General features: G+C 42.8%; 1 protein-coding gene across 1 annotated transcript in view; it reads left to right on the top strand.

The window, feature by feature from the left end:
- Window positions 1-15,749, top strand: part of ATRN (attractin) — a 194,611-nt gene that overhangs the window by 135,621 nt on the left and 43,241 nt on the right. The window contains exon 25 of the mRNA XM_068402627.1: window positions 2,018-2,079. Within this exon, the coding sequence (XP_068258728.1) occupies window positions 2,018-2,079 (62 nt within the window). The remainder of the gene's footprint in view (window positions 1-2,017; window positions 2,080-15,749) is intronic.

Raw genomic sequence — 15,749 nt, 5'->3', positions numbered from 1 at the left:
AGATCCTCAGTTGGTCTTTGCAAGAGAAGAGCTCCAACAGGCAGGCAAAGGAACCACCACTGGTAAAGCATTTGTAGTGCTTCTGCGTGAAATAAATCCAAATTTTTCTTCTCTGTTTCATTTCTTTCCTCCACTTGTATCACCAAAAAATGAGAAAAAATCTCTGGTAACAGTTTAGTGATGAGTTCGCAGTCTCATTAATCTTTCATACAATCTGTCCTTTTTTTAAAATTAGCAGATACTTGTTTCTTCTCATTGGAGCAAGCTTTGGTTTCCATCACTGAAACTGCTCCTAATGATCATCTGCAACTGTCCCGTTGATGATTTCTTTGTGCTTTTAATTTTCTTTTTCTACAAAAGGATTTTTAAATATAAGCTGTTGATACATAAGAAGGTCTTTGTTTTGAAATGCGTCTGTCAGCATCGTAGTTATTCTCAGACCGAAATACTGCGTATATTACATGTTTGTATTTTGGGATGGGATATTTTAGTACAAAAAAATCTTTGCCTTAAAGAACTGCCAGAGTAGTTGTGCAAATATAAAACCACCTCAGCTACCATGCACTGAGGTTTAAAATAAAAAGTGAAATCATGCTGACCCTCTTCTCATCAGAAAGCTATTGGGAAGGACTTTATAAGGAAAAAATCAGCAAGAAACTATGTGTTTTCTTGTCTTTTGTGGGCAGTACTATTGAGGTCACAAGCATCTGGTCTGCAGGTTTTGGGTTAGTTTTCCAGCGAAACAGAAGTTATGCACCGTAAAGGGGCTTTCAACTTAAGAGCATTTCAATATAATCATAAGAAAATAATTTTATTCAGCTTCTATACCAAGTTGCAACGGATATTTAAAGCAAGTATGATAATAGAAGGTGTTCTTGAGCAACAGGAGTCCAGAAAATAACTCATTTTGCATATACTTATGGTTTTTTGAATGTGACTATTGCTGGGAGGAGAGGTTGGTATTTATGGTAATGGTATCACAACATACAGTTTATTAAGGAAAAAAAAAACCAACAAATGAATCCTTAAGTGAATTTAATATTGATGGAAAGCTTTTGTAACAGAAGTGCAGATTTGAGTTTTATTTTTGAAATAAATTCGGTTGCTTCCTGAAAGAGTTAATATCCTGGTGTGGTGCTGAGATTGATAGTCAGAGGAAATAGGAGGTACCTGGAAAGAACTTCTGATTCCTAATATTGCCCAAGTTGCCTTTCTGTTGGCTTCCCTCCCCTCTGCTTTGTTAGTTTTAACCAGGCTCCCTAATCTTTCCCTTTGCCTCTAACCACCTCCCAGTTTCCTGTTCGCTTCTTCCCTCTGTTTTTTGTCCAAAATATTCGCTTGTTTTTCACTTTGCTTTGCAATTTGCCTGGCTCGCAGGGCAGTGAGTTAAGATGAATGCCACAGCTGTTTTTACAGTATCTATTATCTTCTGTATTTCATGCCTTTTTGCTGCTCTTGGTGTAAGTTACTTATTCGAGGAGATTTTGATGTAACAATATTGTTTGAATAGGAGCATGCGTTTTTTTAAACTTTTTAATGGTGTACTTTGGGTTGCTGTGTGTACAATAATTAAAAACGCTCTCCTTTAGCTCTTTAAAACTTCTGTGCTCTAATTTTTTGAACTAGTGTTTTCTCCAAGGTAGTTGGAGACTGAAGACTATTCCTTGAACATTGCTGGGAGAGAGAGATGTTACTTGTTTAGGTTCCTTTTTTTGGATATATGATATATAGATATATGATATATTGATTATATGATATATGGATATATGATATATGGATATATTATATATGGATTATATGATATATGGATATATGAGTTTCAAAATGATGTGAAGTTATAGTTTGTTTTCTTTTCCCTCAGAATATTTCAGTGCTTTTTGAAAACAGTGTTCAAAAATGTTAATTGACTTAAGTAAAGATGTATTTCATAGCAATTTTTTCACCCCAGCAACAATGCATCTTAAATATGAATTTTCTTTTCAGCAAGTAATAGAAATAATTTGCTTTTCTTTTGCAGATTGCCTTCTCACAACACAGCAACTTTATGGACCTGGTACAGTTCTTTGTGACATTTTTCAGGTACTTTTAATTGAAGACAGCTAAATGTTTCTTCCTTAGGGAAGATCTTTGGGTTTTGTTTTTCAGTAGAGTGTTTGATTTTTTGTTGTTTTGGGTTTTTTTAATTAAACATCATTTAATTAAAGCATCCATCCAGTCCTAGAAAATGGCAATCCCTACTATGTTTAAAGTGTTTCATTAGGAAATAATTAAACAAGATGCATTTGCAAAGATGGGGAGACAATTTTCTTAACATATTTTATAGAAGCATTATATGATTCTATGTAATATGTTAAGAAAATTGTCTCCCCATCTTTCCAAATGTCTCTTGTCCTGTGCCTGCAGGGAAAGGGAGGTTGGTGGGGGGAAGGCGTTTTGAACTGGAGAAGTTACTTTTAAGATGGTATAGAAGACATCTTTTGAGTTGCCTCATCATACAAATAAGATATGGCTTAGAGAAATTGCAGGTATTCACACAGCATCAGACAGAAATCATAAATTAAGGAAGTGATTTTGCAAAGAGTTAAGCATGGACTAATTTCAAACTCTTTAGGTAGCACCTTTTGATTTTAAAGTGAACTCTGAAAACATGTCAAGTTAAATAGAAACATACGTTTGAACGCAATTGAAGCCAAATACCCTTCTGTCATTCATGAACTGCTTGGTAAAGTTCATTTCTTCGTGTGAAGCAGACTGATGATTCCCTAGGAGTTGGAACCAACAGAAGCAATTTCAATACTTGTTTCCTCTTCCATCCTCCAAAAAAGTAAAGTTCTAACAAGGAGGTTAAATGTCTCCTGAAGCCTAGCAGGCCATCTCTTTAAGTTTCAAAATCTAATGTGTTAGCCTCTATTTTAGGAACTGTTAATACTCCACAAATATAAACCAATACTTGATCAATAAGGAGAGCTCCCTTGGGAGGGATGTACATGGAGTAAACAGTAGACCAGGTCTTACAACCTGTTCTACAGCAGGCAAAATTATGCCTATTTCAAGATGAGCAGTGGGAATAATATCTTGCTTTAGGTTCCATGCTAAATTTAATTAAAGCACGGAGCTCCAGATGAGTCCTTCAGACAAGTGGTTTATATCAATTTTTTTTTTTTAGTATGTAGCTTTTACGGAGTAGAGTGTGCTTTAATACAGTCCCAGGTAAACAGCAGGCTCAAACCACCACCTTGATACGGAGTACGTGTTTACTCCTGGATCAGACTTAAGCATTTGTTTTGCTGAGTCCATCACAGTCAAGGTCTTCCCTAAAAATCTTTGTGACAGGGTAATTACTTATAATAATCACAGAATCAATCAGGTTGGAAGAGACCTCTGGGCTCATCGAGTCCAACCATTGCCCTGACACCACCGTGTCAACTAGACCATGGCACTAAGTGGCCATGAATAAGGAGAATGAATAGGGGAGAAGTTGGTTCCTCAGTTGCTTTTTAATGGCATAAGATCAATCCGCACTTTAAAAACTATTCCTTAGTTCTTTACAGACCCAGGTCCACCTGCATATGAGAGTTTGAAATTCTTCAATATGAGTGATTCCAGTTCCATTACTGGAAGATAATCACAGTTTGAAGCAGAAGATATGTGCATTATATATCTCAATGAGCACATGCAGCAGAAAATACATGTCCAAAAGTTAGGCAGATTAAAGATAGTCAACAGTGATTTTTCCTTCCCTCCCTCGCTGCTATCACATGGGTCTCCTTGAGAAATAATGTTGCAATATTATTTAACATCCTAAGATGCCAGCGGAATAAGAACGTGTGTATTTGGGAGAAGACAGTTTATTGGTGTTTTCCCACCAAGCATTTATGATGCGTTAAAAATTCTTCGATTCTTTAACTGTAACTACTGCTGAGTTCCTCTCCCAGTATTTTATTTTACAGTCCCTATAACTCACTAAATAACCAGTGTATTAGAACAGCATGATTCATCTCTGCTGTTTGTAGGGGAAACTATTGAAACACTTGCATTTTTAATGCTCTAGGGTGCATTTCATAATTACAGTTGAATCCGAGTTAGACCATAAATAAGTAATATCTGATAGCCCTCTGTGATGTTAATGAGATAGAGCTGGCTGAAAATTTGCACACTAAGTAGAGGCAATGAAAATACTTTCTGCAAAGCCTAAAAACAGTTGGTAAAACCACCTTTTTGATACAGGCCACCTCGAAGTCGAAAATGGAGATATGTCTCTTTGAGTGCAACGGACACAAGAAGAGACGTTGTTCTGGAAAATGGATGTTTAGAATAACTTTATCTTATTACCTTCAAGAGTCTTGCCTCATTTTGCCATTCTGTGGGAAATTTTGAAAAATTTTCTGTGTTGGTGATGTAGCACACTTCCATCTTCTAGAAGTTTGGGTCCATCGAGTCCAAAGAAGGGCAGTGAAGCTGGTGAAGGGTCTGGAGCACAAGTCTTAGGAGCGGCTGAGGGAACTGGGGGTGTTTTAGTCTGGAGAAAAAGAGGCTCAGGGTGAGACCTTATCACTCTCTACAACTACCTGAAAGGAGGGTGTAGCGAGGTGGGGGTCGGTCTCTTCTCCCAAGTAACAAGCGATAGGATGAGAGGAAACAGCCTCAAGTTGTGCCAGGGCAGGTTTAGATTGGAGATCAGGGACAATTTCTTCCCCGAAAGGGTAGTCAAGCAGTGGAACAGGCTGCCCAGGGCAGTGGTGGAGTCCCCATCCCTGGAGGGATTTAAAAGCTGTGTAGATGTGGTGCTGAGGGGCATGGGTTAGTGGTGGGCTTGGTAGTGTTAGGTTAATGGTTGGACTCGATGACCTTAAAGGTCCTTTCCAACCAAAACGATTCTGTGATTCTAAATTGCTCTTTCCACTTTGTTGTAACCCCATCCTAAACATGCTCTTCTGCTGTGCTACTGGAAGAAACAGGTGAGCCTTGAGCTGCGTGGGGAACCATACAGGGGAATGGGGGGTTTGGATTCTCAGTTTCATTGCTGATGTTTGTGATGATTTAGATCAAGTAAGTCCCTTCAACGCGCACTGGAGTGCAAGCTGGATTGCTAAACGCCAGCGCGGCTTAATTTATGCAGTATTGCAGGAACTGGCTGGACCGATTTTCTATCATAGAATCATAGAATGGTTTGGGTTGGAAGCAACCTTAAAGATCATCTAGTTCCAACCCCCCTGCCACGGGCAGGGACACCTTCCACCAGACCAGGTTGCTCCAAGCCCCATCCAACCTGGCCTTGAACACTGCCAGGGAGGGGGCAGCCACAGCTTCTCTGGGCAACCTGGGCCAGGGTCTCACCACCCTCACAGCAAAGAATTTCTTCCTAAGATCTCATCTAAATCTCCCCTCTTTCAGTTTAAAACCATTCCCCCTTGTCCTGTCACTCCATGCCCTTGTAAAAAGTCCCTCTCCCGCTTTCCTGTAGCCCCTTCAGGTACTGGAAGGTGCTAGAAGGTCTCCCCAGATCCTTCTCTTCTCCAGGCTGAACAGCCCGAACTCTCTTAGCCTGTCTCCATAGCAGAGGTGCTCCAGCCCTCTGAGCATCTTCGTGGCCTCCTCTGGACTCGCTCCAACAGCTCCATGTCCTTCTGATGTTGGGGGCCCCAGAGCTGGACGCAGCACTGCAGGGGAAGTCTCACGAGAGTTGGAGCAGAGGGGCAGAATCCCCTCCCTCGCCCTGCTGGCCACACTGCTGGGGATGCAGCCCAGCACACGGTTGGCTTTCTGGGCTGCCAGCGCACGTTGCCGGCTCATGGTGAGCTTCTCTTCACCCATCATCCCCAAGTCCTTCTCCTCAGGGCTGCTCTCAATCCATTCTCCACCCAGCCTGTATTTGTTCTTGGGATTGCCCTGACCCATGTGCAGGACCTTGCCCTTGGCCTTGTTGAACTTCATGCGGTTCGCACAGGCCCACCTCTCAAGCCTGTCAAGGTCCCTCTGGATGGCCCCTCTATGAGCCACCCAGAGTTACAGAGAAGCCACGAGCCTGGCCATGCATTTAAACAACATCAGGCCCTGTGGGGCAGAACAAAATGTGACTGCTGAATTTGATTTCCATTTCATTTAAGGTCTGAGCTTCTTTGGGTGAGAGGGAGCGTGCCTCATATGTAGAGGTGCTGCTAGACTCTTGGAGCTCCTTCTGGAGTCAGTGTTCATCACAAAGTCAGATGCAGGGCTGTACATTACCGTTATTTTTTGCAACATGTTAACGTTTTATTTTAAGCTAAGAAAATGTCAGTGGATAAAGGTTGGGTAGAACCATGAAGTTACAGGGTCTTTAATGTTGCATTATAATTGGAGCCGCAGGAGAAATGATATTCTAACCGTTGTTAACCTTTGCAAAGCTAAATGAACAACAAGCAAACTGTGTTTTTTCTGTTTCCTCCTCTGCTTTCCTTAACATCGTTCTTTAATTTGCAAAGATAGTTTGAGCTATTTTGACAGTCTCTAGTAAATATTTTTATTAGTATCTGTGCCTCCTTGTCTTCCAAAAAATCTATGTATGCCACCACACCTATCCATCATATGTATTTCTCACCAGTGTACTTTTGCATACAGAAGACGTGAAAATATTTATTAATTTGAATATTTGGCCTTCTGACCTCATATTGCTCACCAATGATCCTTTTTCTTCCTTTTATTTTAAAAAAAAAGTACATCTGTATTTCTTCTGTGCTTCTTTGCTTTATTGGCCAGTTCTGTAGAGATTTATAAGAGGAGCATTAAGAATGGTTTGAATGGAATAAGGATGTGTAAGCACCAGAAGAAACAGGAGAACAAGAGTTGGAAGCATGGCTTGTATTCTAACTGGGGGCACAGCTGGCTGTAAAGCAGTCGAGGATCATGCTGGTAACCCTCCAGCTTGTCTTGCTCCTGGCTGAGGGAACTGGGGTTGTTTAGCCTGGAGAAAAGGAGGCTGAGGGGAGACCTTATTGCTGTATACAACTGCCTGAAAGGAGGGTGTAGCGAGGAGGGTTCTAGTCTCTTCTCCCAGGTAACACGCGATAGGACGAGAGGAAATGGCCTCAAGTTGTGCCAGGGGAGGTTTAGATTGGAGATCAGGGACAATTTCTTTCCCAAAAGGGTTGTCAAGCACTGGCACAGGCTGCCCAGGGCAGTGTTGGACACAAGTGATGTTGATCAGACCAGCTGGCCAATACATTTGGCATTTGTGGGTGTGAGAGTGTGAATGAGTATAACTGATTTTTCCCTGAGGTTTTGTTAAATATAATCACAGCCTGGAGAAGGCTCTGGGGAGACCTTATGTGGCCTTTCAATACTTAAAGAGAACCTATGAGAAAGATGGGGACAAACTTTTTAGCAGGGCCTGTTACGGTCCTGGTTTTAAACTAAAAGAGGGCACATTCGGACTAGAGATAAGGAATAAATGTTTTACTCTGAGGGTGATGAAGCACTGAACCAGGTTGCCCAGAGAGGTGGTAGATGCCCCATCCCTGGAAACATTCAAGGTCAGGTTGGATGGGGCTCTGAGAAACCTGATCTGTTGAAGATGTCCCTGCTCATTGCAGGGCCTTGGACTAGATGACCTTTAAAGGTTCCTTCCCACCCAAACCATTCTATGATTCTATTCTATCATCTCATCCTGAACTTTGTTACATTGATTTACCGTAGGCCTCTGGTGTCTTCTACTGCACTTCTGTTCTGTGTCCTCATGTACACAGTTCACCCCATGGCTCGGCATCTGGATGTCTCGTTTTTTATATCTGCCCTTGAAACGTCCTTCTAGAGGTGGTCAATACTGACTCTCTCTAGTACCATCGTAGTCTTACCATGATTATTAGAGAAGTGGGTATATTTCACAAATGGAACAAAAGTTGCCAGTTTTCATGGTGGTTCATGAAACCTCACGTGCCTCTGCTCAGGTCTGAATATCAAATAGTGGAGTTTTACTTTGGTGCAAATAATTGGACTCAGAAAAACTTCAGAGGGAGCGGTGTTTGTCTCTATACAACAGTCAGACAGATGGTTTAATGTGCTGTGTATTGGTTTTCCTGGCTGTAAACATTTGCCCGGTGTTTTCAATAAGTGGGAATGGCCTGTTGCAATAATTCAAATCTGGAGTTGTGCTGCAGATATTTACTTTTTTGCTTATTAAATAATTTCTTACTGCAGCAGAAATGGCATTACTAAATATGTGCCTAAAATACAGTCTGAACCACCACTTTTTTTTCCAAGAAAAAGGAAGAGCTTGAGAATATCTTCACATTATTTCTAAGAAGATGAAGAAATTTAACAGTTCAGCATCCATGACTTACTTCTTTCCATGTTGTCCTCATCACTCTTTACTTTGTCCTCCACAATGGTCACATGTGGACCAGAGCAGTGAGGCCATTTGGTCTCTCCTCCATTAATTAGTCCCATCATTATCTGTGCCCATTTGTGCTTTTGGCCTCTGAAGTCTCCTGTGACAGCATGGTGGTTTTGGGGTATGATACAAGCACTTTGGGTTTTTAAACCTTTATTGAGGGGGATTTAGTTTATACTTTGACACCTTAATTTAGGTTTCTGTGTGTGTTGTGGTGAAGCTGCTCTTCTAGTCAGTGCAGGTGATGGACACCAAAGAGCACTTCAGCTACCAGACATAGGTGTCCACTTTAGAGTGAGCCACATAGCTCTCTACGGACCACTAACTGTAATTTGTTTGGGTATTTCTCATGAGTTGAGTTGACAAGATGACCAGGTTAGTGCAGAGACTACAGAAGAGAACTGAGAATGGAAGGAGTCTACAGGGCCAACGCCATGCTTGGTCCCCCGTCCCACTTGTACCTACAGCCTGCTCAGACGTCCCTGCCTTCAAAGTAGCTTGTTCTCATGCCTGAAAATAGTATGAGGGAAAAACCTTCAAAATATAGGTCAAAATAACACTGATTCTCATTCCAGTATCATCATGTGTCCCACGATTTTTGGTGTGTTTACTTAAAGCTCCATCTTCTAGACCTGTAAGATTACTTTTTCCCTTTATTTAATGTTATACCCTTTGTGAGACACTGGCCCAGGTTGCCCAGAGAAGCTGTGGCTGCCCCCTCCCTGGCAGTGTTCAAGGCCAGGTTGGATGGGGCTTGGAGCAACCTGGTCTGGTGGAAGGTGTCTCTGCCCATGGCAGGAGGGTTGGAACTAGATGATCTTTAAGGTCCCTTCCAACCCAAACCAGTCTGTGATTCTGTGATAGCATAGAAGGACTTGCAAATCTGAACCCTAAAAAGCAAAACAAAAACAAATTAAAAAAACAAACAAACAAAAAAAAAAAAAACAAAAAAACACAAAAGAAACAGACAAATATTAATACCTGCCTTCCCAAAAGACCTCAAACCTCTAGTTAGACTGATCTTGTGTTTATGGAAGCTTTCACGATTTTACAGGGTGTCAGATTGGTTGTGCTAGCAAGTGAGTAGACTCTTAAAATTGACATGAAAGAAAAATAATATCACCTGGTGCAAATAAGGCGGGTTGTGGCTCGTTAAGCCTTGGTGCCGCCTTCAGCAGAAAGATAAGGTCATTAATCTGTAGATCAGATCTGTTGGGTTGCTGTTGGCTGCCGATAGCTGTTTGGCAAAGGCCAAGTGTGTAAACCCTGTGCGCTCCTTCTGCATTATGTGCTTGTTCCAATTATTTCAAGGTTTAATGCATCGAGTGCTTAAAAATGTGTCCTATAACTCTCCAGCATATTAAAATTTAATTTTAAATAGCGCTTAAATACCTTCCAATTCATCAAAATAATTTGGGATGTGTTTCTAGTAATCATTGCAGTGCTTTCTGAAATTATTAAGTGACCAATATATGTTAAAGCATATTAGTATTGAAGCTGCTGTATATTTTGGCATTTAAAACTGCCATTTTTTTTGCCAGCAATTCTGATGTTGATAAACATTGTAGGAGACTTTAATACTTGGGCCCTGATGCACCAGACGCATTTTCTTCTCTCCTTGTGAGAATGCATCATATCAAAGTGCTGATCACAGAATCACAGAATCAATGAGGTTGGAAGAGCCCTCTGGGATCATCGAGTCCAACCATTGCCCTGACACCACCATGTCAACTAGACCATGGCACTAAGTGCCACGTCCAGTCTTTTCTTAAACACCTCCAGAGATGGTGACTCCACCACCTCCCTGGACAGCCCCTTCCAATGGCTAATGACCCTTGCTGAGAAGAAATGCTTCCTAATGTCCAACCTGAACCTCCCCTGGCGAAGCTTGAGGCTGTGTCCTCTTGTCCTATCACTAGTTGCCTGGGAGAAGAGGCAGTTTTCCAGCCATTTAAAAATGAAAGTGTACTTGTTTGAACAGCTTTAGGGATACCTGGAGTAGAGAGAATATCCTCTCTGCTATGAAAAGGAGCTTAGAGTCCAGAAAAAAAACAGGCAGGGTGTCTAAGTTCAGATTTTTGTGTCAGGGTAGGAATACCCTGTGGTATAAAGGTCGCTGAAGGCTTATCAACCAACGATTAATGAATGTGTTGAGGCCAGCTGAGGGGAGGTTACTTATAACTGTGTTGCTCATTTGTTTATTTGTAATAAATAATTAAGAATTACTTAATTAAGCTATTTGTCAAATAGCATGTTGTCCATAAAATGTAAATGTAACTTCTGGTACTGCAATATTTATGCTGCATAAGCATAAACTTTTGTAACTTGTATAGGCCAATGAAAGCTGCATTTGGTAGAACCTGACCCAAATGAGGAGTCATGTTCAAATTTCCATCAGATGAAAAACTCTTCAGAGGTGTTAGATGTCTCTAGGTGGCTCTTCTTCCTTCCAGTCTGGTTTCACATCGCAGTTTTCTGGTTTCCTCTTTTTCTACACGAAAAATTGACCTGCTCTCAAACTGGACAAATTATTGGCCTTAGGAAAACAAATGCAACCACTGATAGTTCAGGTACAGCTACTGGATGTGCTGCTTCTCCTGTACGTGACATTTGCAGGCCTGCGTACATACTGCTCTGGGATGTTACGAGCCCAAGGACATTTCTGTCCCCTTTACCTTCTTTTCAGAAGACGGATGAGGAGAAATGATACAAAAGTGTTCGAGATGGGAGGAGGTGTAGAGAGAAGACTTGAATGAACAGTGGGTTTCAGGGATGAATGAGGCTCTTGACGGGCTGTTATTTTTGGAGGAGAAAGAAACAGAAGGTGAAGGTAAAGCAAGTCCTGCAGCAAAAGTTTATTTCTAAAGCCATTTGGAAATGGGTGGATGTTTGTAGCTGGCAGAGAGATCACTGAGGCTGTTTAGAAGAAAGCAGGGCAGAGCACGGCGTTTGACCAGGACTCTGTCAACCGTAGGCTTTCACTCCAAATCATTTTCCAACACGTCTCTCATTCCACATGACTGTTTCTTTCCACTGCTTCCATATTTACAGAGTTGCTTTCCAAGAGAAGGTATGGGGGGAAAAAAAGCTTCTCTGAAGGTGCTGACGTGAGGACAGGTCTATTTAACGTATTTCATGAAGTTTTAGGCTGAGTAATCCCAGCAGATAGATCTTGACTTCACTCTAACCCCGGGGCTCTTCCAGCAGGTGATGGACTGCAGCCCAGCAAGCAGGCGCTGCCTTTTCTTCCTCCCTGAGAGCTGCCAAGGGGAGGTAGTGCAAGAGGGAAAATGTATTTCCTAAGTGGCTTTATAGCTTTTGTGGGTGTTTGCTGCCTCCTTGTGACGGTACAAAGATGTATGGTGCTGTTCTTTTGAAATACAGGGTACCATGGTGAGCGTTTTAGAAAGAGTTTTTATTATTCTTTAATTGTTAATTCCTCTCTGTGCTTTTCTTCAGAAAGTCTTGGCTGTGGTGCCAGAAGCGAGGCAGGAAGGAGAAACCCATGAAAGACTCTGGCACATACAATTTTGTGCCATGTTCCATTTCGGAAAAGGGATTTAATATAAGGATAAAGGTGATCTTCTTAGTTCTCCACTCTAGCTTTCTTCTTCAAGGGACTAAATGAGTATGTAGGGAGACGTGGTTGTTCAAATCAACCAAAAATAAGAAGTCCGTACCTGACGTTTACAACTCGCTGAGGTCAAATTTCTCCTAAAGAGGAGCCATCCTTATAGGAGTTCAGCATGTTACCCAGCGAAGTTGTGGCTGCCCCCTCCCTGGAAGGGGTGAAGGCCAGGTTGGATGGGGCTTGGAGCAACCTGGTCTAGTGGAAGGTGTCCCTGTCCATGGCAGGGGGGTTGGAACTAGATTGTCTTTAAGGTCCCTTCCAACCCAAACCATTCTGTGATTCTATTTTTTGACGTGTTTCTTCAGTTCAGTGTGTATGTCCCTGGTGCTGTCTGATAGATACAAGTGAATGGAGCACATACATCTTGTAAGGGTCACCTACAGAAAGGTGGAGATCTCATTGACTTTCCTGGCTGTGCATGGCACAACACAGGTTCATCTGTATGCTTGACCTCCCGAGAAACTCCTCCTGAACGTAAATCTCTCTGAAATGGGTCTTTATGACACAGAGGTGCTGGAGGTTGACGAAGCATCTGGCCCTTTCCCTCTGCCCTTCGGACTTCCATCTCCTTTCCCCAAATAAAGGGGCATCAAGGAGGTAGACCTGGATAAGCCATGGCAGTAGCTGTTGCCCATAAGCTGCATCTAAAATGGTTTATCCTGAGCTGAAACTTCTTGCTGGAGTCCCGACGTGAACGCGATTGCCTGGCAGGCGTTGTGCTTTGGCAGCCTGTCCTGGGGACTCCTGCAGATGTTTTGAATGTTGTTGTTTTCATGGAGCCAGGACTTCAGTGTGGAGCCAGGAACACTTTTCCCCGCTGCCTTGAAGATTTTGTTTTATTTCCACCCTCAATTTGTACAATTATGTTAAAATGATACTGAAAACAAAGCAGGCTGAAAATTTAGCTCGTGGTCTTTGCTGTGCTGGTTTTGCTTGGATACATTTTGGATTTTTGCTCTTCAGGGAGCACTGTCCTCTTTGGGCCTCAGAGATAAAGCAAACATTGCACTTTAGAAAGACTTTAGGTTTCTTTGATGAAAAGGGAGCTTAAAGGAAGAAAAAAGCTTACCAAAGCCCTTGAGTAAGTGTGGTGGCATTCACAGAATCACGGAGTGGTTCAGGTTGGAAGGGACCTCTGGAGATCATCTAGTCAAATTCATACCGTGGGGAGCTAACAGGAGTCCCAAGACAAATGCGGGCACTCAAAAATTTTGCTAGTCCATCATTCACTTGTGGTTGTTCGAGTGTGACATAAGTGAAAATCCATCTAGTCCAAACGTGACCTTGTCCAGGAGAGAAATACTGTTTCCAGGTGAGATGGATAGTCTGCTCTCGCACTAAATACACTGGCAGGGAGCTCTGGGAAAGAAAGGGAAAGCTGAAGGTATGAAGTCCTCAATCATCAATAATGATTTCAAGAAAGACGTTGAGGTGTTGGAGCGAGTCCAGAGGAGGGCGACCAAGCTCGTGAAGGGTCTGGATGGTCTGACCTCCGAGGAACGGCTGAGGGAGCTGGGGTTGTTTAGCCTGGAGAAGAGGAGGCTCAGAGGTGACCTTAGTGCAGTCTACAACTACCTGAAGGGAAGTTGTAGTGCAGTGGGAGTCGGCCTTTTCTCCTGGGCAACTAGCGCTAGGACAAGAGGACACAGCCTCAAGCTTCGCCAGGGGAGATTCAGGTTGGACATTAGGAAGCATTTCTTCTCAGCAAGGGTCATTAGACACTGGAAGGGGCTGCCCAGGGAGGTGGTGGAGTCCCCATCTCTGGAGGTGTTTAAGAAAAGACTGGACATGGCACTTAGTGCCATGGTCTAGTTGACAGGGTGGTGTCAGGGCAATGGTTGGACTCGATGATCCCAGAGGTCTCTTCCAACCTGATTGATTCTGTGATTCTGTAATGCGTGTTACCTTCTTTACCAAAATAGCAATTAAAGATTTAATATATACTCACTACTAGTTAATGGGGGCACATTGTTTTCTGCTGCAAAAGTCAGTAGTAATCCAGTACCTCTCAAAAAGGAAAATAAATTAGCCATTAAAAGGGCTTGTCTAAACTCCTTGTGTTTGCAGGAAAATGGCCAGGCTTTTACAGTGAAAGAGAAAATGTGGGGGAAGTGATTTGGAATGCATACCTCTTAAAATGAAAAAGGCCAAACAAATCTCTTCATGATCCTGATTAAACTTATAAAGAAATAGGCACCGTAGGAGTCTTTAAAAGCCGTGCAGGTGTTTTAATGCTGAAGTCACACAAGTGCCATTTTTTTAATGTCATATACTATATGATAGTTAAACATTTATTTCTTACATATCTAAACTTGAAAAATATAATCACGTTGCCTACTGGCTGCCCCTTGTGTGTTTGGTGCCCGATCACACGCAGTTTTTATAATATATAGGCTGTGGATAGGGATAAGTCATCAGGAACAGGCCCTCCTCCTTCTTCATCTCAGGGAGTGGTTCCTGCTCTCTATCCTTTTTTTCATAGAATCACAGAATGGTTTGGGTTGGAAGGGACCTTAAAGACCATCTAGTTCCAACCACCCTGCCACGGGCAGGGACACCTTCCACTAGACCAGGTTGCTCCAAGCCCCATCCAACCTGGCCTTGAACACTGCCAGGGAGGGGGCAGCCACAGCTTCTCTGGGCAACCTGGGCCAGGGTCTCACCACCCTCACAGGAAGGAATTTCTTCCTAATATCTAAACTAAATCTGCCCACTTTCAGTTTAAAACCATTCCCCCTCATCCTGTCACTACTTGCTCTTGTAAAAAGTCCCTCTCCTGCTTTCCTGTAGCCCCTTCAGGTACTGGAAGGTGCTCTAAGGTCTCCCTGGAGCCTTCTCTTCTCCAGGCTGAACAGCCCCAACTCTCTCAGCCTCTCTTCATAGGAGAGGTGCTCCAGCCCTCTGAGCATCTTTTTAATGATAAATATTTCCAAGTCTTTTCACTGCTCTCTGCTGAAGAATTTGCCGTTGCAGAGTAGGACTCCCAGTTGCTGAAGTAGTGCTTGAAGGAGAAAATGCGCGGTCCCTCACAGATCATACAAGGCAAATGGCACGGCATTTATGGAGGGGACAAGAGGGAGCTGGTGGGATGAGATGCCATCCATCATCATAAGCTGTGTTTTTTCCATTAGCAGTGCAACTGTGGCTTCACGTCCGAGTAGAAGAAGTCATTGGGGTCATGGACATTTGTATGAGTAAGGGTGGGAGAGCACAGCGCAAACCACAGCGTTGTTTGGAAACAGGGGATTTGGGGATCTGCAAAAAGGATCGACTTTTGGAAGCAGAGTTGAGTTTGTTTTCAAAGGCAGGGAGCATTGGGTCTTTCTTCCCACCATAGTCTTTCCTTCGTGGCTGTGGGTCTCCATTGGGAGCCCCGGAACGACGAGAACCGAGCCGTGACCAGAGGCAGGGATAGGGGCATGCAGGTTCCCCCTTCAACAGAAATCCCTGTTCAAGCGTGCAGAGCACAGCAGTCAGTGTAAATCGTGCACTTCAGGACCTACGTCATCTATTCTGGTTAATCTTCTTTAAGCACTCTCTTTAAACACACGCTAGAGCGTGGGGAAAGGGGGTTTGGAGAAGTTTTCTCTTACCCATCAACGTGGTACTTGAGAAGAGAGGTGTTCGCTGGGGTTCAGATGCACAAAAGGAAAAATTTTCATGTTAGAAAGCTTGTGTGCCTTGAAGTTGCTCATTAAGTATTCAGTGTGATAAGATCGTAACTGTCAATAAAATCAGCTTTTATTATTATTC

This window comes from Nyctibius grandis, chromosome 6 (genome assembly GCF_013368605.1).
Source record: "Nyctibius grandis isolate bNycGra1 chromosome 6, bNycGra1.pri, whole genome shotgun sequence".
Classification (NCBI taxonomy): Eukaryota; Metazoa; Chordata; class Aves; order Nyctibiiformes; family Nyctibiidae; genus Nyctibius; species Nyctibius grandis.
Note: the sequence above shows the minus strand (reverse complement) of the source record. Positions and strands in the feature narration are given on the sequence as shown.